We start from the raw sequence: 23679 nt of genomic DNA, 5'->3' as shown, positions 1-23679 counted from the left end.
CATTTTGATATATGATATTGAACTAAATATTGAAATAAGTAAATAATTATTAAACTATACAGTATATAGGCAATCCTAACAATCGAATATCATACGTACCTACATAACAAAATAGAACTACTAAAAAATAATGTTAAATTCTTTCACAAATTCGTAACATTATTTTATCCAAAATTAAAGTCTCCCAACTTAAAAAAAATATATTTGCTTGATAAAACAATAACTTGATGGTGACTGTCTGAAATTTAAACTAAGGTCACACTACCGATCCACATTGTAAAACCCGGGTCTGATGTGTCAGGTATTTGCACCCTGTGGAATGATGAAATTGAAGCCAGATATCAAACATTTGTGGTAAACTGTAAAGCAATTGATAAATTAAGAATAGAAGAGGCAACCATTCTAAAAAAAATATATATAAAAAAAATAAAAAAATGAACTTATACTTTAACGATTATGATACATGGAATTTATAGGAACCAGAGTAATTTTATGTTCAAGCACTCAGTCAAAATGTTCTGTACTTATGTATTATACTAAAATTTTATATCTTAACAGTCAAGTATAAAATTTATGTTAGCTTACTAACTCAATTTTAATTATAACAATGTATTATTCTTTCCTCTTTCTTTTGGTTTTGGTTATGTTCCTTATTATTTATTGTAAGTATGGTTTCAATTATCTTGTTTCATTTGTTGTATTTGTAACATTTGTTTGTATTTTTTAATTAGTATGACCGCACCACAGTTTGTGAGTGCCGCCGTTTCAAAGGTAAAACGTGTCGCAAATATGTACCGGTAATGCAAAGTGATTACGGATATGCTGCTGCACCGTCGTCAATGTGTTCATTTTGATTGATTGATTGATTGATTGATTGACTGACCAATAATAATAATATATAATTTACTGATTGATGGTTGGACTGATTGTGATGGATGATTGATTGAATGACTTACTGAGGGATTGATTAATTGATTGAGATAGTTTCATTCCTTTATTTGTTTATTTATTCGTTTTGTTCGTTCGTTCGTTAGTTCGTTCATTGATTGATTGATTATTGATTGACTCATTCGTTCGGTCGTGCATTCATTCATTCATTCATTTCATTACTATTCATTCATTGATTCATTCATTCGTTTCATTCGTTAATCCCTCATTTATTTATTCATTCATTCGTTCGTGCATTCATTCATTCTTTCCATTCATTAATCATTCACTCATTCATTCGTTCATTAATTCATTCATTTCATTCATTACTCATTTATTCATTCATTCATTGAATTATTCAAACAATTAATAATCAACAATTGTTTATCATTATAGTGTACAAATTATAGTTTCACTTCAAATTTAAATTCTTCCACACATTTTCAATCAGTTACGGCAGTGCTTGTATTTTAAACTATATTTTAATGGTTTTTATATGATTAGTTTAAGCATAGAGAAAATAGAACAGTAAGAGTGATTGATTTTGAAGTATAGTCCTAACTGCATATTTTATTGTATTACTTTTTAATGCTTTTCGTCTTGAGATAGTATTTTTCGTTTTAGTGCTTTTATGTCTGGATTGTTGTTTTATTATGAACGTATAGCGTGTGCCATTGATGCAATTAAAAGTGTAGATTTCAAATAATGTAATTTTTATTTTATTATTATTATTATTATTATTATTAGGCCTATTATTATTATTATTATCATTATTATTATTATTTATATGAAGCTAAGGGATGAAGAAGTGAAAATGAATCTTTATTCTGAAATTACTAATAAAGCTTTTGTCTCGTCGTAGTAAAATGTGGTCCACACTCATAAAGGTAAACCTCCTGTCTTCGGTTGTGGAATCTATGAAACCCTCAAATTTAAATGCTATATCATTTACAAGGATCAAACGAATAAGTTATTTCAAAATAAAACACAGATCAAAGCAGTTACGTTATAATACCGGTAGTTTACCTAAAGTCCGCACCATACATAGATTATTCACTAGCCAATTAAAGGGCATATCCATACAACGAAACGGTTATTTACAGCCAATCTGAACTCGGACTGAATGAAAACATTTGGTGTATGAAATTCAGCGATTGATAAATCTAAATAATGTAGGCGCACTGTTTGTAGATTAGTAGTAAGCATGCTGATTTCTTAAGGTAGCTGTAGGTTTTTTCATCAGCATTTCAATAAAATGACAGTAATAAATCGGTAGAATTCATTTTGTGACGTGAGCGCGACGCTTTCAAAATGACGATCTCATACTGTTGCCTACTCTTATCAGAAGTCAGAAAGTGTTAGGGGTGGGGGGACGGGCAAAGGCCCAAGCTAAATTTGTATTGTTTTGTCCAATGGAGTCCAGAGTCCTCCTCAGTTTACTAGAAGCTTGTAAATGTATTTTTCTAAGATGTATTTTAATACTTTTACTGTTTTCTTGGTAAGTTTTTTTAACTTCCTCGGTTCATGACCTTGGCGGCGCCGAAGTGTTTGTGGTGTAGTCGATGATATTACTGATGAACAAATTTACAGTTATAAAAAAAGATTAAGGATGCAAATTAGAATTTTGACACCTGTTCTATTATACTTAGACATTTTTCTTTCTGTAAATTCATCAAAAGCACCGAGGATGTCGTTAGCAAAATGACGGAACATGTCTGCTATTAAATCGATTTTGCTCACTTTATCTTGTTTTTTTTTTTCTTTGCGTATTCGGTAATATTGACGACTACATTTTAGAAAAATAAATTATTCGGCGTCTTTCCTATACGTTAATAATAATAATAATAATAATAATAATAATAAAGAACAATAATAATATTGATAGATATAATGATAATAATAAGGATAATAATTAACAATAACGATTACAATATTAAGGATAACAATAATAATAATAATAATAATAATAATAAATAAATAATAATTATTATTATTACCATCAGCATTCCTATAATTATTATTGATATTATTATTTTTATAATAATAATAATAATAATAATATTGATAGTGATAATGATAATAATAATAAGGATGATTAATAATAACGATTACAATATTAAGGATAACAATAATAATAATAATAATAATAATAATAATAATAATAAATAATAATTATTACCATAAGCATTCCTATAATTATTATTGATATTATTATTTTAATAATAAGATTAATAACAATAATAATAATAATGACAACAATAATAATAATAATACTAATAAAAACAATAATAATAATAATAATAATAATAGTAATAATAATAATAATAATAATAATAATAATAATAATAATAATAATAATAATAATAATGTATTAACAATAACAATAACAATATTTTTCTATCTCTAACAATTTATCTAATACTTTGGCTGGCATTGAGCCAGCCAATATATTTAACTGATTAAAAGACAACATCATTTCACCAAGCACTATCTCAAAATATACAGTGCTTTTTTTTATTAGAATTATTATTACATCCAATAGGTTTTGATAATCTTAAGTAATGCATTTGCTTGGTAACAGATTAAAGTCTCCAGGATTGAAGTAAAAAATCTCAAACTGACCTTTTGTATTCTAGTACCGTACTACTACGAATAATAACAGTGAAATTTATATCATTATCATTATTAATTTGTTTCATGTAACTAGCTCTGCATGGGAATTTGTTTCCATATAGAAAGGTCAGATACATATAATCTGGGATGTAAACAAAAACAAAATCAGTGTCTTTAACGCAATGCAGCGGTTATTAATGTCTCTGATTCAAAATTAACCATGTGCAAATTGTAATCCCATTATATTTTAGACAGACTTACAGGAATTACAACAGTACTATTGTATTAATGAAACCTGATTACTTTAAATTGAAAGGGACAAAAATCACTCGCATCGAACTTGTTATCTAAATTACTAGTCTTGAAATATGATAAGGTAATCTAGTGTATGCGTTCATTTCCAATTACCTAGATTAAGATGTGCATTGATTCCATTCCATGAACTGGGACAGCGCATAGTAAATTCAAGTCTCATTTGGTTTGTTATTAACTAGACTATCTGAATTTAGTTATTCAAGATAACATGGATATAATTGAACGGTTCACATCAAAACATTTTCCCTGTTAACTAGATATTGTAAGTTAATCAGGTTAATCGAACAATGTAATGACTCTAGGCTAATACAATGCGTGCAATACAGACGCTGATTTGGAAAATGTTGTCCTCCCTCCCCCCTCCCGTTTAAAAAAAATTCTGGATCCGCCCCAGCCAAACCTTTCGACATTAATTCTGTCACATGACTCAGTCGTTGTCTCTTGCAGCTGAAATGTAAGTCACAATAGCGTCCACCGCCTTTTGGATGAGACGTTGAGCCGTTTAACCGGTGTGCAATATGGCCTACAGTATGGTAGGCCGACACGTCAAAAGAACGCAGTATGTACACCAAGACTCTAAAATAGATTAATAAGCCAATGAAAACCCCTAAATTTTCATAGTTTCCTGGGGTTTCGTCCTCCTCTGGATAACTTCCGAGAAATTTTGTGGGACGTGTCCGACCGCTCCCACTACTCTCATCGGACCCCTTCCCTCGGGAAAATCCTGGCGCTACCCTGTTCGTGGGTGAGCCTATGTTTTACTGGGCCACTCCACATAAAGAGAACTCTTCATTAATCAGGAATAGCCTGTCTCACGGTCATTCTCTACAAATCTCATTAACTCGTCTATTTTTTTATGGCCACTTTAATTCGAAGGATGCATTTTATTACATTAATTCCTTCTGTCAAGATAATCTTGTTCCAGATTTTACGCAGTATTTGACATTTATCCATCCTCATGCTTCCCTACTCAGATGGTCGTATAGATTACTTAATCATTTCGTTATTTTAAATTATATTTTAGCTATGTTAAAATTAACAGGCAAAATGATAATCTTAACTTTCGGTAGGCCCCTAATGATAATCTTAATTTTAATCACATGTTTGGCATAACTGACAGGTTTTCCGTTTTCAAACAATTTTCACGCTCAAGGGACAGGAACTTAGGCATAAGCTTCTTTTTGACGTACGGTAAGTTTTTTTTTTTTTGTGTTTTTTTTTTCAAAACATCTTAAGCATTTTAACAGGATTTTTTTGGCAGTCATCTGTTTTTGTGTTTTTCATTTCGGCAGTACTTTTAAAAAATGTTTAGAATAATTTTATTATCATGTCTACTTTTAAGAGACACATTTTTATTTTTATTGTTTTTTTATTACCTCAAATTTTAAAATGATTTCTAAATGTCAAGTGTATGTAAAATGAAAAAAAAAATAAATAAAAATGAGATCGTTAAATGAATATAGAAACTATATACAATGTAGTAAGGCTGCCTGACGATGAGTGCTGACGCATCGAAATATTGTATGTTTTATTACATGTCTGTGTTACTTCATTATAATATGCCAACATGCTATAGCTACTTATGGATGTGTCATTGTGTTGTTTCGGGATAGGAATTTTTTAGGCTAAACCTACATTTACTCTAGACACGATAATGACACGATAAAATGCGCTCGGTGTTGAATATAAACGACGCTATATGTGTCGTCGTGTCGTTACTGCGTCTAGTGTAAAATATAGAGCGCAGTCCTCTAATAATAGCACTTGATGGTTGGCAGTGAAGCGATGGATCCTGAATGTTTATTTTGAGGGCCGGTGATGAATGAGTATTTACCAGAGAACAACCAAAACACTATGTAGGCCAACGTTAGTTTTTCCAAGGAGGTATAAAAATAATTTTATACCTCCTTGGTTTTTCCATAGACAGTATTGAGAACTACGAACGATGATAACAATGGTTGAAAATCTTCGTAAAGACAAACTATTTTAGTGAAGTTACATCTTGGTGCCGGTTAAGATGCCTGCCTTCCTAAGCCGAGGGTTTTCTCGCGACCAAAACAATTCCACTTCCTCTCTAAGCCTGATAATAAGACTTCGTTTATAAAGAGCATCTTGTCTTTGTGTTTTTCTTGTGAAAGGATTGCCAATTATGCCAGTGACGTGCTGAAATAACAAATATTAAAAAAATACATTTTCATAAGGACAAGGCATTTATTTCAACCGCAACACTCTAATGCATTTCCGAGAGCAATATTATTTACTCGGAATTTATTTGATAGACTTCTGAGAATAACTACTTTACAAATACATCACAATTACTTCTTGTACCCTGACCAAGGAGTTTATACCTCCTTGTCCTGACACTGATTACCATATATCAAAATATGGAAAATTGTCAACTTAATCGGACAATAATTACGAATTAATTTAACAATTTGTATTTACATTAAATATGGCATTGTAGTTTATACGTACATCTCATTAAGCACTCAGAATTGATATTTTGTTAATTATATTTAAATATTTAGTTTCTTATCAATTTCTGTGTCATAAAAAAAACATCGAAGAGTCAAAATAAGCCTCCAATTATACACAGATGGAAACAAATACATTCTTGCTGATTTACAAAACTTTTACTAAAAAAATACCAGCCAAATGTAGGGTATATGCGAAGTATAGGCCAATAGGAATAGTATATGTATGTGTTAATTGAGTATTTGTTTTTTCTTCTAATTTTCAACTGCAACCTACTCTAACCTAAATATAACAAAGTTAGCAATTTAAATATTAATTTCATGTCATTCTTCCAGGTATTAGCACAACGTTGACAATATAGTTCCTGTCATATTCACGCATCCATTTTCTCTGCCTTACCAATTTTTTTTAAATTTTTCTTTTTATTTCCTTTATTTTACGAAATGTACTAAAATCTGGCTATCCCTCATCAGTAAAATCTTCTCTCGATCATTCATGTGATATGAATTGTGCCATCATTCACCTTTTTTCTAATATATTAGGACTAGAAACTACTTTTATTTTACTTGGCCTAAATGAGCTTGAAAACAATACAATATTCAAGGTCAAGTGGTTGTTGTTTCATTGGTCTTGCAAACATGAGAATCCTGTTGAGAACTGTTTAATTGCTTGTTAATCTATTTATCTGGTTACGTTCGAATTATTACCATTATAAATCTAACGTAATAACTATGCCAGCCAGGTGCCACTGTATATGGTGTTGTGCAAAATTAAAATTCTCGTAAAATACACAAGTTGACCGCATGTCTTAATAAAACCAATCAAATATGATCCTCACAGAATTCATCATGTTTTATTTTTTTATACATACTGTACCACAAAATCACACATCTGATTGTGATAAAAACTTGCATGTAGACAATTTCTTTATACAATTTCTTCTAATCAGTGCCTTACTACACCTAACATGATTATATCAGATAAATAAGTCTTTGGTGATTTTTTTTTTTTCTTAAGCATAGAGGGAAGATTTTGCTGTATATAGGGCTCTATCTGTGGCGAAAGTTGCAAGATTTTTGGTGGACTGCGTGACAGGTGCAGAGGTCAGTCGTTGTCGGTCTTGCATGCATTTATTATCTAGATCCAATGAGTTGTTCTTTAATTCTAGATCCTGGTTGATGCGGTACAGCTGCTTCTCCAGTGCATCACGAGCATTGCTGAAAGATTCAAGTCAAATTAATTTGTAAGTGCTTATTAAACACAAATATTTTACAAGATAAAGATATTCTGGTTTGTATGTGTAAATTACATTTGGCTGTAAGTAGACATACTCCAGCAAATCCTGTTCTGTGATGATAATTAATACCGGGATTGTGTTCATGAGTATACTTTAATTATTAATATTTACACACCTCAAATGAGTCACAATTTTTAGATAAATAAATTTATTACACATTTTCCTAAATATTTTATATATAAATTTTATATTTCTTTGGCATCCAAAAGCAAGTAACTTCCCAATTACAGGATGTAACAATGCTATTTAAACTAAGTCTCTTAATGAGGCTTAGGGAGTGGAGTTGTTTTAGTAGTGAGAAAAATACTGTTGTCACAGGAATCGATCCCAGGACCCTTGGATTAGAAGGCAAGCATCTTAACAACTGAGCTATAAAATTTAACTTCACTTACATTTATATAAATTGCCATAACTTCCATTAAAATATCATTGATTTTAAATATATAAAATATGAATGATTTTTAAATAATTTATTAAAAAAAATAACATTTAAAAAAATTTAATCAGAATTATTTTATTAATTTACATCTTTTAATATTAAATTATAATATTAAATAAATACATTGCAATTTATATTGAATAATAGGAATTATTTACAGAATTTAATCTTTGTATTTTTAAAAATCAATTTAGAAAAAAATAAATCTATAATTGAATATTTAATGAAAAAGGATTATCTAATTTATCGCTTACAGTGTTCACTCTACAAAGAAAATTAAAAGGCAACACTCTGACACACCTGATGAAACTGGCATTGACTGCCAGTGAAAGCTTGTGTTAAATGAATAACATCAAAGTTAGTCTCAGAGTGCTGCCTTTTAATTTCCTTTGTATATTGTTTAGACTAACACGGCTTCATTACCACTTTTAGTGTTCACTCTCCAATTCAAGACCACTCTAATTCCGAAACCCCTCTAATTTCCGACCACTTTTGCAAAGAACCAAATAACAACCTTCAATCTTTCAACGCAGAGCTAACCCCCAAATGGAGACCAAACCGAAGATCACCTCAAAAACGTTCAGGTCCCAAAGATGATCTTGAATTATTGGCGGGTAAATTGTATATTCATTTTGGTGATAATATATGAAATTTTAAAAAATCATTAAACATACTGTGCATCCATAAGTTTGTTCTTTAATGCTTTTATACTATCTTGTATTTCATGGACCTCGTTCACAAGACCATACTGTGCATTGTCTCGGCAGAGCTCTACGTTTGGTCGATATGTTCGGTTCTCCAGTCGGGTCATTGCCAGCTTCAATGGATTTTCTTTGTCACGGATGGACTGCTCTAGGTTGCGGATATCATTTTCCATCTCTTTTATTTCTTCCTCCGTCTAGAAAAGTAAGAAAAATTATAAATACATTATTAGAAAAATATTTGAAAATATTAAATAATCCAATTATATAATAACAACAATAATATAATAATAATAATAATAATAATAATAATAATAATAATTTATATTGCGCATTGTAAAAATCTGCTTCTATGTGCTTTTACAGCCGGAAGTGCAATTTAGGTGATAAATTATTATATTTATATAATACTTAATACAATAAATTATTATAAGGTACAGTATAATTCATTTGAAAAATACAGTAAACCTAAGTTCCTTTCATCTAATAATTAATCATGTTTTCAAATATTTCCTTTCCTGTTAATTAAAATTTTTAAAAAGATGAAATTATAAGACATAATACATGAATCTATATTTAACTAATTTGCATAGGATTGGTAGACTTGTTACATTTGCAGAAAAAAATAAATAAATTTTTCATTAGCTAATTAAATTTTTCTATTGATAGAAAAGTCCACTTTATAAGACTCATAATGAGAATGAATTGTCTTAAACAGCTAGTCGTAACTGGTCAACTATAGCCAGGTTAATCACATAGACAGTCCTAAAATAATCACTTATGTAAGACCATTGCTATAAAACAGTGCTAGCCAAGACTGCATTGAATATTGAAAAACAATCACCCCATAGCAACTGTGGTTCTTGATCACTTATGCACATATTATCAATAAAACTGTTATGCGTTGAACGTTGTGTCATGTACTGTACATTCATAGAGTATACGCATTGCAAAACTAATAATTGAAGAAATGTAGATTCTAGGCATAGCCTTCTGCAGCAAATAATAGTAATTTTAAAATATGTAGGTTGTGTTGACAGTTGGTTTCTATTTTTCTGGAGAGGGAAACAGAGTTTACATATCCGTCTTCAATTCTGTTTGTCCTAAAAAAAAAATCCACATTAAAAGCTCATGGACCAAATTACAGCATCGTTTCAAGCAGGCTTTAAATATAGCCAGCTAGCTAAATGATTAGATCGTCTACAGCAATGGTCTATACTGTAATTATAGACCACTATATATGTCATAATTATAGCCAGCTAAGCTGTAAGACCATCTAATACCCCATGATAGCAATCTGCTTTTAGTTTAATGAAGTACTGTATCATGGTTTACTTCATCCTGTGGTCACTTCTGCTAGATTAACTTTTTTTTTTAATTAGTGAAATTCATGAAGTGAAATTTAATTACATTATTGTTCTATTTTTTGTAACATACCTGTATTTATTCAGTATGTAAATTAATTATATTAAAACAGAAAAATTATGGATCTGCCATGTTTAGCTGATTGATAAGTTAAATACTTTATATTATTGTAATAGAGAGCTAAACAACTCAATCTGAATAATGAATAGAAATAAGCGAGTCGTGATTTCATTTCTTTCTGTACTACAAACAATCTCTCATATTTCTTATGTATAAATTCATTAGTGCTATTGAAGTCAAGTTATTCAGAACTTAACACCTTTATTCCAATAACATTATTCACTGTCTGCAATCTGCCATAATACAGAACATTAACTATCAGATTACTTTAGTTTAATTTCTGTAATGAATTCAAATACTTTTTAGTTAACTTATTAGTTCTACTGTCAGTCGCTGATTTATTATGTGCAATTTATAAACATTACTACAAAGATAACGTTATTTAAAATTCAGCGCACATACACTATATGACTTCTAATGTATTTCACTGATTTGAGCATACTTTACTGGATAGCATAAATCCAACCTACAAACCGAGAAAGCATAATCACGGATGTGTATACTGTGGCAGATAAAGCAAGGACTTATAACTGTTACCAGGATAGGAAGCTGGCTCTAACTAGAATTAGCTTTATGTTGGTATCGTTATGCTAATGAGCCAGATAAGCACAATCTGCACATGCTCTGAAAAACAAAACTTTCCTTAGCCACACGCGGCCCATACTGCGTATCGGCCTGGCGTACAGCTAGGCCTAGCCGAGAACTACAGTACGGAAAAATAAAGCAAAATAAGGGTAATAATTTCACTTGGCATGCAAATCAATCATACTTACACACTTAAAAACAAACTAATCTATCAATAAAATCACCTGCTAATTAAGATATAAGGCAATTATGTTCACAAATTTGATTTTAAATTGATGTGATTTGTTTTGTAGTATTACAATGAACATCACATAGGCTAGCCTAGGCCATGTCTGACCACTTGTAAAAATGCAGAAAAAAGATCCAAAACAAATTAGAATGAAGTTATCAACTAACTAGTGCATTAAAATTATTCATACTTACTACTTACTTGTATAAAATTAAAATGTATTACTCACAAACGCCAACATTTTTTATTTTAATACGCCTTTTTGTTTTTGTTTTACCGTACCGTAATCCTTGGCAGGCCTAGCTGTACGCCTAGCCGATACGCAGTGTGGGCCACAGTATGGCAAAGGAAAGTTTTGTTTTTCTGAGCATGTGCAGATTGTGTTTATCTGGCTCATTAGCATAACAATACCACACATAATGCTAATTTAAGTTAGACTTCTTAAACCAGCCAGCTTCCTATCCTGGTAACAGTTATAAGTCCTTGGATAAAGGGGATGGAGGGGGTGGGAGGTGATAGTGCCATTTTCAGGAATTTGAAAATCATCACATACATTTTCGAAGCAAAAAAGTCACCTCATATTACTAGCTAGAGCTACAATCACTTATCATCGAGCCCTTTCCACCTCACATTCGCACATCCCAACAGCCCCTCCACATTTTAAGACCTCTAGATATTCAAAGCTAAAGACTTACACTCAAGTAGTTAAGAATCATCTTACTTTGTCAGCTAGCACCCCATTACTTAATCATCAAGCCCTTCCACTTTATTTATCATCGCACCCCACCACCCCCACCCATTTCAGGACTTGTGCCACATTTTGGGAGTAAACAGAAACAGCTTTAGTCTTCACTCTAATTTATATAAAATAAAAAGCAGGGGAATTCAAAATACAAACTGAGGAAGCAACTAATTGATGGTAATGAAAATGTTATGAGCCACGCAATTCAGCAATTAAATGCATTTGGCTAAGATCTGGTTAAAGATTGCAATCAACAAAAAGTAGGACAAGTGGATACATGAATTATTCATATTGCCAATTGCTGAAAAATCTTGAATTTAGCTTCACCGTAAAAACAAATGTTGGTTAAAGGGCATTTACACTGGTAAAACAGGTACAGTATGGTAATTTAAAATGCGAGTGTAACATACTACACTAAAACATTCCTAATGTTATCAAATCAACGTCCACAAATATCTAAACTTGTTTTTTTCTGTGTAACTTTAAGTACAAGACTATAGATTAAAAAAATACCACTTTTAATATCCAGGGTGGATGGCATGACCATGGCTTATCTGTAATCAGTAAGTTGTTGGCTTTTACAGTATGTTCCAGAGCTGTCTTTTTTCAATGAATATTCTCCCTACCCATACCACCTGATGTGACAACATTTTGACATATTGGCTCAGCTCATGTATTGACCAATTTTTCTGGGATGAAACTGACTTGCACAAATATTAACAATAGTCAATCCCATAACAATGTAGGATACAGTATTGTAAGCGCTTAAAATAATTCTTAAATTATATTAAATATCAACAGCAAAATATTTACTTTCCATAACAATAAAATTAATTATACTGTATTCACATTCAGTAATTTATAGTTTCAACCAGCTGGCTTGCACAAATATGTGATACCTTTATCAATTTGAAGAGTTTTTTTTATTATGAGATGAATGCTAGGGAAAGTACACAGCTGAATAACAAAATGGAGTAAGCAGACTTTCATTTGTAAAACAATTAAATGTCATGAAAATTGACTGCATGTTTTTCCTTGAATTTTGCCAATCAGTTCTTTTTTTTCAGTTACTAATTTAAAATGAAAGTATCCCACTTGATCATCTTGACTAGCAGAATGTTGGAGCATCTTGTCTTAAAAAAAACAAAGAGTGCTTGGTAGAGTAGCAACTTAAGTTGACTATAGTTTAACTAGAATATAGGTCAGGTTCACACTTGAGCCCTAGTATACAGATTGGGAGCTATTCCATTTAGCAATAACTGTCAGGACCCATGTGATAACGCTGATCCGTTAACAGTGTTACCAGGATCTGGATACGCTATGGTTAGTGAGCACTATCGGGTTAGCAAGTTGAGCGCGTTTCTATCAACTTATCACACATACACATTTCCAATTTCCAGTTCCTATTGGCCAGTTATCCCATCGTCATCTTTCTTGATCTGGATCAGGGGGTTTCCTTGTATGAACAAGTGTGAGCACGTATGCTATTTAATTGGATCCTGCTTAAAATGTTAGTTGGTGTGTGTGAACATAACCATAGGAACATTGGACAAAAATTGCTTTAGTCTAGACCCTAACTACCAGTAGTGTGAGGATATCCGTACTCTACTGTACATTATGGTTTATCCCATGAAACAATCCATCATGTGTAACTAGGCCCCTGTATTAGTTTCACTCCAAATTACATCCATTTATCTCATAAACATTCTAGGTATGGTTTTAATGAAAGTTAGCTTGTTGATTTTTATTGATATTAATTGTTCCAAAGTACTGGTAGGTCAGAGCTATTAAGGAAGTGAGATCAGATTTACAGCATTAAGAGAGGAGAGTTTGGGCCCAATATAACTTCACTCTCAACACGAATTAATCAACACAGTATTTCAGATGAGATAGTATAATACATACTCCAAATATCAAAATGCACGCCATCATGTCAGGATTCAATATTTCAACATTAATTATGTCATCATCAGGAATGTGTGTTGTATAAATGGACTGGATTATGTGTGAATACAACACCATCAGGACAAAATGCTACTTGGTAAAACACGCCAAAATTTCTGTGTTGGAAGTCTGTACCAACTTTTTTGCAAGTACTGACCATACGTTAAACAGCGTATGATAATTTAATAGATTTTCTTCATGTTGACTGGTGATATCAAAGGAACAATGTCTTTATACAACTAAAACAAAAATAATTATATAAGATCAATAAACAACAGATTAGCATTGAATATTTTGGTTTCTATAAAGTACAAATTAAAAATACAAATGTCTTATGGTAATAGTACTGTTCTTTCATCACCATCTGCCCTCGCGGTTGGATTTCCTTTACAAATTCTATACATATAGGCCTTAGGGTCCATGATCATTTCTGTTGCTCTATTCAGTTTTCAATTCTAATCAAACTTTTCAATTAAAAAGCAAGCTTTATTTACCAAGCCTTTGTAGTTCACCTACTAAACCTATTATTTGCATTCAATGCAACATTTCCGAAAAAAAAAAAAAAAAAAAAACAAGCTTGGCTTTCTGATCTACATTTTGACCTTTAATTCTAAATTTCATTTATGTTCTCTCGTCAAAAGCAAAAATGTAAGCGTAAAGTAAACATGCAAAAATAGAACCAGAGCTTTTGGAATGGCAACTGTAGTCCTTACTTAAGTGGAGGTTAAATGCCTGTTTACACTTCAACGATAACGATATAAATGCTGAAAAGCGATTGTTCATATAGAAAACAAAAGAAATAAGAAGTTTTTACACTAGGACGATTATATAACGATTTATCGTGTATGCAATAACAAATTATTTTAACAAATCAAATCAGATGACGTCATAATCATGGACAAACGATAAAATCTTTGCTACTACGACGATTTCAATGTTTTTCCATGATTATGACGTCATCTGATTTGATTTGTCAAAATATGTTATTATCACATAACTGATAAATCGTTATCGAATCGTTCTAGTGTAAAAACTTCTCTTATTTCTTTTATTTTCTATATGAACTATTGCTTTTTAGGTTTTTTATCGTTATCGTTATCGTTGAAGTATAAACCACCACTGTACTGATTTATCTGCAGTGTGTTATATTATTGTATTGGAAGTTTCTGATGAATAGTCGGTGTCCTTGAAACCCTGCACCTAAAAGTTCACAATCAATCAAATCATGTCTGTGGTAAATCTGGATAAAATAACCTATCAGAATACCAAAAATTGTACTTATTTCACATCAATAAGGACAAATAAAAAAAATTATTGTGTCGGCCACGCCCGACCGACCCTAAATGTTCGAAATTAAGGGTAAGCATTTTAGTTCTTTTATTTTTAAAAAATTTTTTAATGACCAAAAAGGCTAGATTGGGCCTATCTTGCGATGGTAAGCGTTGTGACGGCGTTATGCAATCGATTTGCTCTTCAATATAGATTTTAAAATGGTCTTTGCTGTATTTCTGTGTATTTTCTATTTTTTAGGCATAAACACATTATTGCTTAAACAAAAAAAAAAACTTTTTTGGGGGATTTACCCAAAATGTGGCCAACACAAGAATTTTTTTTTGTTGGCCAAATTGATAGAGATACCACCTGACTAACTCATCTGCAAGCTGTTCTGTTGTTATACGAATTGTATGCTTTATTGTATTGAAAAGAAAGTAATAAAATAATAGATTCAAGTAACTTCTATTGAGATCTGTAAATAACAGGTTTTAAAGTGTGAAAAATCTCAGATTAGTCCATTTTTTAGTATCCTTGGTTAGTTGACATATACTAAAAATAGATTTGATTATTATTTTACTTACAGCGCATAGAGACCATTTATTATGCACTATGGAAGTTATTAACTGATTGATAGAGAAAGCAAATCAAATGATGAATTACGTTTATTGAAGTTTTTACTTAATATTCCAAAACAGACGCTTATCATTCGATTCCAGTTCGATTTCGAACTCCAGTAGAAGAAATGTTTTGACAATAATTACAAAAGAAAAAAAAATCTGAATGTTTTGTTATTTTAAAGATAGTTTTTTTTAAACTTATTAATTGTAGTCAAACTTAGTTGAACTGAAATTGAAGTTTTGATTAAACTTTATTGGTAATAAAAAGTTTTGATGCAAAAATCGATGTATATTACCTTATAAATATAAATATACATTTAATTTCTGCAATATTAGTCTTATACTGTAACATTAGAACTACACATCACTGTGTCTATTGATGTTTGTACAGGTGTTTTTTGCATACACCCTGTTTTAGCTTGCTGTTTCTGTCTTGTTAAAATTTTCCATATTTAAAGGATTTCTTAAAATCACTTTACTGTATAATTGAAAAGCTTGCTGTTCATATCATTTATGAAAGAATCATAAATTTATGTATAGTTTATCACCCAAACATTTATTAAATAACAATAATAATGACAATATTTAACATGAACGCTCGCATTAAGTTTACATCCATTGTGTTTGGTTTACTATTGATGAAACAGTTCTAAAGCAATAATAATAATAATAATAATAATAATAATAATAATAATAATAATAATAATAATAATAAAAATAACAATAATAATAATATAATAATAATAATAATAATATAAACGATGATAATAATAATGAGACATGGACGTTGCTGAAGGATGATATTAGAAGACTAGAAGCCTTTGAAATGTGGATTTGGAGAAGAATGGAGAAAGTTAGTTTGAAAGATAGAAAGACCAATGAGGAGGTATTAGCAGCCATGGGAGAAGAAATATCACTTTGGAGTTGAAGTGAGGGGCAGAGGATAGAACTGAATGGAGGAGGTGGGAGTCACAGACCTGCCTATCGGCAGACAACTAGACGGATAATAATAAAAATAATTAAAATAACAATAATAATAAGAATGATAATATTAATAATAATAATAATAATAATTCAAATACTGTGAACAAAGGTGCAAAACACGGAGCTTTACTTATTTCTTTTCTATGTACTTACATTCTTTTTCTGCCATTCATCCTCATCCTTAGCTTGCTTCATTTCATGGATTCGTTTACGTAGGGCAAACTCTGTAGCCTCTCGCTGAGCCTCAAGGTCATTATCTGTCTGTGCGATTGTACTGTGAATGGCTTCACGTAGCCTGTTTGAGGCAGTCATCTCTGCATCCGCACGTTGCTTGTTATATCGACTGAAATCCTCCCATGTTTGTGGCGTTACACTCCTATAAAGTAAAATCACATGAAAGTTTATTTACAATGAACAAAACGAAGCCAGTAATTACATCAGGCACAAAATATAATAAGGATAACAAAATATTAACTGATGTAATACCAATAACTAGGATTATCATGAAAACAATAACACTAATAAGATTTTATTGAACTACATAAATACTTATTAATCTATAACAATAATATTAACCAAATTCATATTTTATGGACTGACAATAATAATAAATTAAAAAAGTGCCTAATGCCAAAAATGGCCTCAAAGCGCTGAAGATGCCTGTTGATGAAGAACCATAATTGTATGAAGAGGTAAGTTAACAAAACACAATACAATACACATGATGATCTTCAAAATAGAATTAATGAGTCAGCAAAGAACAATATTGATTTCCTAAACTGATTTGTGAGGTAACTATTCAAATAATATAATTCCCGGTACACTTTGTCTTAAGGATATGGTTCTAAGTAAACATTGAATAATGTTATTTAACGTTTCACTGCAAATGCTCTATGAAGGTCACAAAAACATTGAGGAAATCTATTAAACAATTGTTCTTCCTATAGTAGTGTATGGAATTTTTCTTTACCTAAACTCAAGTCTAGGTACCTGTACTTAACCACAACCATACTGTGTAACATTTTGTGCTGTGTGAAAGTATTAGGAACACACCTTAAAGCTACGTTCACATCCTGCCTGGATTCCGGTCCGGAGAAAAAATTCGTGAAAAATGAGTTCAGTGGTAAAGAATAGGACCGTTCACATCAAATTCGTATGATTACTAATCTGGACTCCGGATCTGGACCGATGGATCTGACAGGCATTTCCTGAAATTGTACGTTTTTTTTCTGGACCAATCAGCAACAAGCTTGGTTGGTTCGAACCAATCAAACGCATGCGTACTTAACACGCAGCGTTCAAAAAACGTAGCAACTCAGGATTTTTTGTCCATGCTCCGGACTGGATCCGGGCTTGATATGAACGTAGCTTTAGGCCTGTTTACACTATGACGATAACGATCAATGATAAAAAGCTAAAAAGCAATTGTTCATAGAAAGAAGAAGTTTTTCACACTAGCACAATACGATAATGATTTATTGTGTGTAGTACAATAAAAAAAATAATTTTAACAAGTTTAATAAAATAACAAATCAAATTTAATAAAATAACAAATCAAATCAAATGATGTCATAATCATGGGAAAACGATATAATCATAGTAGTAAAAACGATTTCAACGTTTTCTCACGATTATGGCGCCATTGATTTGATTTGTGAAACTATTTTTTTATCGTATACATATATTGTAATCGAATCGTGCTAGTGTGAAAACTTCTCTTATTTTTGTTATTTTCTATAAACAAATTTTTAGCTTTTTATTGTACTGTTATCATCATAGTGTAAACAGGCCTTTACATACATACATACACTGACAGTAGCCTAAACCTTCATAATTAACGCACCCCTTAAACCACTTTCATTACTGAAGCCACATAAAAATTAAATCACAAATATAAACAGGAATACAAAAAAAGAAGAAAAAAGCTGGAGAAGAAATAATAGAAGTCTTGCGACATTCATTAGTTATACTGTAATAACAGACGGCTACAGTACGATGCTGCAATGTTTTCATTGACATTTATCCTGGAGGGTGCTTTGAGCAAATATTGTAATATGAAATCACACACCAACTATAAACTATAAACTGAGTGAGCCACCAAGAGTTGACATACCCTTTAGGTGTGCGTGTTGAGTTCGGTTGGTAGCAGATGTCTGGCGAGTCGATTGACAGATCATGGCAGTATGTGTCAATCTTCTTTGCCTCTGACTTGTCACGTAGATCTGCAGCTAGTTGCTGCCTGGCCTCCTGTAACAAGCACAACTGTTCAAAGGCTCCACTGATTTTTGCCTGCAATTGTTCTTTGATGCCATCTATCACTTCCACTTCCTACACAGCAGCAGACGAAAATATTTATTGGTATGAGAATACCTCAGTGAATCATAATGATGCTGATAAATGGTTTTCTGTCACACTAAATCTCTCTATATTTTTTGTTACATAAAAAGTCAGTACACATTCTAAGACTCAATTACCTTTTCCCATTATAAAACTATTTATGCTCAGTTAAAATTCATAGAAGTATGTAATCATTTTTAATCATCCAGTTTAATACCTAGCCATCTACATTAAGGTAGATTATAGAATAGAATATTCATTATGGCAATTATGAATGATACATTAGCCTAGGGACAATCAACAATTACTTTAAATGATAATGGTTTGCTAATTCAAAGGATAATGTACAGTAGCTGGGACATCAACAAAAATTAATTCAACTTAACAGAAGAAACTTACAACAGGTCTTTAACAAGAAAATAATGTAATTTTAAGTAGTGTTGTTGTAACTTGGTGGTTAGATGGTAGCATGTCAAAAAATGTTTTCCACATTAAAAACATCCCCACTTCATATAGGGCCTACTTGTTTTTTTTTTAAAAGCACAATAATAGATGAATTTAAGATGGCCCATGAATATCATCTTTCTTGATTACCTGGAAGTGTCATCCCTATTATTACAAAAAGATGGATCTGAGTTTGAGATGTCATCATCATTATTTTAAGCTGTTCTCTGCTTTATAAATTTCAATAATGAGTAATAATCTACTTAGACAAACTTTTTAATTCACATTTTTTAAAATTTCAATAATAAGTAATAATCTACTTAGACAAACTTTTTAATTCACATTTTTTTAAAGTAATTTATTAGGCCAATATTCTGCATGAGCTGACAGGTTAAGTATTTTCTATAATTTGACTTCCAAACTTATGCTGCTCAATCAACATTTTCATATTAAATGTAGCTGAAAGATAGCCACTGTTGCAAAGCAGATGATTTGGGAAAAGAAACCAATGAAGCAATCATTTCTGGGCATTTCGAATGATCAAATTCTGTGATATGAACAAGTAAAATAATGCTTATGTCCCTAGTAGCTTAATGAGTAGAACTGCGATGCAAAAAAAAAAAAAAATAGAGCAATGATGGATAACTGAGGGAACTGGCTGGTTGATATTAGCAATTCAAGGCAGTGACAGGCATAATAAAAGTAAACAGGACTTTCATAATATTCCATTTTTATTGTGGCAGTGTGTGCGCTAATAGGCCAAAAATTAAATTATATATCCGTGTATACATCATAAAAAATAGTACAATGTAGAACGTAGATGACGATGGTCACATATGGTTGATTCCGCTCTACGTTCCTGTTTAAGGTTCTCAATTAAAAGCTTGATGATGTAGTTTTAAATAAGAATGCATTACAGTCAATCACGGAATAGAAAGTAGTAGTTACATAGCAGGATAAATATATGCTAATAAAATACAATACAAACATACAGATTGTGAACACTATAATAGGAATGACAATTTAAAACTAAAAAATTCAAACCTTTTCAAGCTCAGAGTTAGCCTTGTCATCCACTACATCAATGCCCCTACGTCCATCTCTGTATGTGAGGCATTCGATGGCTACGTCTAATGGTAGAGCTTTGGCCTCCAATGCTTTCTCTGCAAGATCCTTGTCAGCCGTTAATTTTGAGATCTCTTCATCGATGTCTCTCAAAGTTCTCTCCAGTGTCTGCCGCCAATTTTCTATATCATCTATTCTATTTGAAAGCCTTGTTGTGTTGTCATGAATACCCCATGCTGTGCGGTTATCGGTCTCATTTCTTAGCTGTCTGGCCTGCTGGCGCTGGCTGTGTGAATTGTCCCGTAGTTTTACAGCATTTGTTGAGATTAGATGGTTGCTTGTGTGCCAATCTGATGGGGCGAAATGGGTAACAGGTTTGCTGGCAACATTTGTTGAAATGGACATTGTGTTGATCTGTAATTATAAAAATATTCAGAATAAAAGGAAGTTTTATAAAGTAAGCATTGAATAGCCCAGGTCCTACCTAACTAGGGTAGTAAAGGATATCAAGGATACATAGGAAACAAAGAAAAAGAAGAAAGATAAGGAAATATTACAAAGGTAATCTAAAGCTAAAGAAATAATGCATAAGGAGGCATTAGAAAGAAAGCGGAAAGGAAAGAAAAGGTAATTAAAAGGAAAAGGAAGACGAAAGAATGAAAAGGTAGGTAAATAGGAATCACGGAAAATTAAGGAAGCATAGAATGAAAGTGAAAGAGAAGATAAGTAATTAGAAGGTTAGGTTAGCTAATACTAAAATATAAAACAAAAACAAGGAACGTTAAAGTAAAATATAAGGTCAGCTAACATATTTTTTTCCCTCTAGGGTCCTCCTTTTGTTTTGCACAGTTGAAGCTTGTCAACTACTATTGTAGTCAAAACCAATAAATGATTTTTTACAATTGAAAAATGACAAATTAGAGATCTCGCACGCAGGTATTAATTTTTAGTCTGGGCAATAATAATAGGCCTAGGGGTAGGCCTAGTAGTGGCATTGCAAATCAGTATAAATGTTAATTGATGAAAAGGTCTGAACCTAGCCCTCTAGTAGGAAGCCTAGGCTAGAGTAAAATAGTAGTTTAGGGAATAGTAGTAGGCCCATCTTGCTGGTAGTACTCGAGTCCTAGAGGCATATTGCCTTACTACTACTAGGCCTAGGCCCCCTAGGCCTAGGAGAGGCCTAGGCCTAGTAGTACTGGGCCAGGCTAGCTCACTCAGGCCTAGACTAGGCCTAGCCGAGGTCTTACCTTTATAAAATCTACGGAATTGATTAAAGAAAACATTAAGCAGTCTATTATGACAATGTATGCAATACTTACATATTACTACTTCTTTAATTAAGAATTTTAAAACGTCATGCAAATGAAACACCTTCTCTTTGAATGGAAAACCGAATGCAGTTCGATCAATGTAAATACAATTCGCGTGAGTCGTTGCTAAGCAGTTCAGGACAAACGAATCGAATAATCCGATTGGCTAAACTAGCACTAAATTGTTTGTGTTGGCCAATTGCATTTTGACTGACAACGCAACTAGACCGATAGTGTATTGTTTGTTGCTGTTCCTATAACAACGCCGGACTATAATTACATGACCGGTGTAGCACTAATAAGTTTAGTACAGTACAGCAGCGGATCGGTTCACTGTCTCATGAGCTGAGACAAATATAGTTATTACAAATATATGAGCCAAAAAAAAAAAAAAAAAAAAAAAAAAAAAAAAAAAAAAAAAATTAAATGCAATACCGTAATTATTTAAATTTATTAATTTGTATATACAAACCCCCCCCTTTGAGGCACCCCTATTCATTAAGAGAAACTTTTCCGTGAAACGAGGGGAAATACATATTTTAACACTACGGCCAATTGGATAACTTAGGCCTATGGGTAGGCCTACAGGAACTTTTTCTGAGTGTGCTAAATGATCAAATTAATACTACAGTATTAAGCAATTAGTAGAGCTCCGCATAGTACACTACAGGAAAATTATTATACGAAGGTTAGTATTAACTGTATTAAGGGAACACTTTATGTTTACATTGTATCACAACAATAACAGCGATCATATTGAATTAAATTCAATTTATTTGGTATAAAACAACCTCAAGATTCAGATAAAACAGACAAGGAAAGAAAATATAGTAAGATGACAAAGTGAAGGTTCTTAATTACCAGTACCTAAGTTCAGGGAAAGAACAAGTTGCGATGTTGTTTATATACAGGGATAGCCCACAGTTAAAAAACACTGTGGTCATTACATATAAAAAGTAAGAATGTAAAGATCAAAATTCAGGACAAAAAAACATCAACATTCAAGAAGATGTATAACCAAAGATAAAATTGAAAGGCAAAAAATAAAAAAAAATAAAAAAAAAACTCGAGGCATTACAATTTTAAGAACAACCGGACAGATTCGATGTCCAGAACAGTAAAATAAAAGATCAAACATTAAAATTCTTTAAAAAGACAGGAGAAAAGCTGTCCCTAAATTTAAAGAAATAAATACTGTAAAAAAATTAAACGATCAAAAGATTAAAAAAAAAAAGATCACTCATTTGAAAACTTTTGAGCAATAAACTTAACATCAAACTTAAATCCTTAGAGTGAACATCGTATAGGCCTGTGTCTGACCAGGGAAAATAACTGCGCTTTATAACCTCAAGGAAGAGGCGCATTATAAATGCCTATACCAGTACCAGCAGTGTTACTTGTGGTCAAATCTTGTTTTGACAATTAACCAGATTAGTTTTAATTATACTGTAACTGATTCTTAAGTCAATAAAAATAAAATTATAGAGAATGTTATATCATCGTTGTATGAAAACATGCCAAAACCCTTATTAGGTCTAAGCAGTGGCGAATTTTGGAATAGAGGGGAGGGGGAGGCAAGGGATGGACCTCTAGACGACCAGAAATGGTAATGACAATGGCGATATATTCTAAAGCGTACCGTACCGTATTCAATAATACGAAATCGTCTTTATATACGCTAAGTACACACAAACGGAAGAATTAAATACAAAACCAGAGAAAGAATCAAGTTCAGAATTAAAATGGTCCGGGACCTTTAAACTTGAATTTGAATTATAATGTTTTTTCCTTCCTCAATTCTTTTCTTATGATCTTGAACAATTTAGGGGGCCCGGACCGGCTTGCCCCTCACTTGAATTCGCCACTGGCAAAATTCTTTTTGTAGGGATCATCTT

The 23679-nt window shown here is 31.8% G+C and overlaps 1 protein-coding gene across 1 annotated transcript; it reads right to left on the bottom strand.

Annotated features, from left to right (window-relative positions):
* Window positions 1–6046: 6046 nt before the first annotated feature.
* Window positions 6047–21933, bottom strand: LOC117121639 (tektin-B1-like). The gene is made up of 6 exons (XM_033266879.1): window positions 21794–21933; window positions 20454–20888; window positions 18742–18956; window positions 16782–17004; window positions 8741–8964; window positions 6047–7547 (listed from the first exon to the last, which is right to left on the bottom strand). Exons 2-6 carry the CDS (start codon window positions 20877–20879, stop codon window positions 7343–7345), a joined length of 1293 nt encoding a protein of 430 aa, XP_033122770.1. The 5' UTR covers window positions 20880–20888; window positions 21794–21933; the 3' UTR covers window positions 6047–7342.
* Window positions 21934–23679: the final 1746 nt, after the last annotated feature.

This window comes from Anneissia japonica, unplaced genomic scaffold, assembly GCF_011630105.1.
Source record: "Anneissia japonica isolate Jap-2015-1 unplaced genomic scaffold, ASM1163010v1 scaffold287709_len1912824_cov184, whole genome shotgun sequence".
Classification (NCBI taxonomy): domain Eukaryota; kingdom Metazoa; phylum Echinodermata; class Crinoidea; order Comatulida; family Comatulidae; genus Anneissia; species Anneissia japonica.
This window is presented reverse-complemented; position numbering and strand designations above follow the sequence as displayed.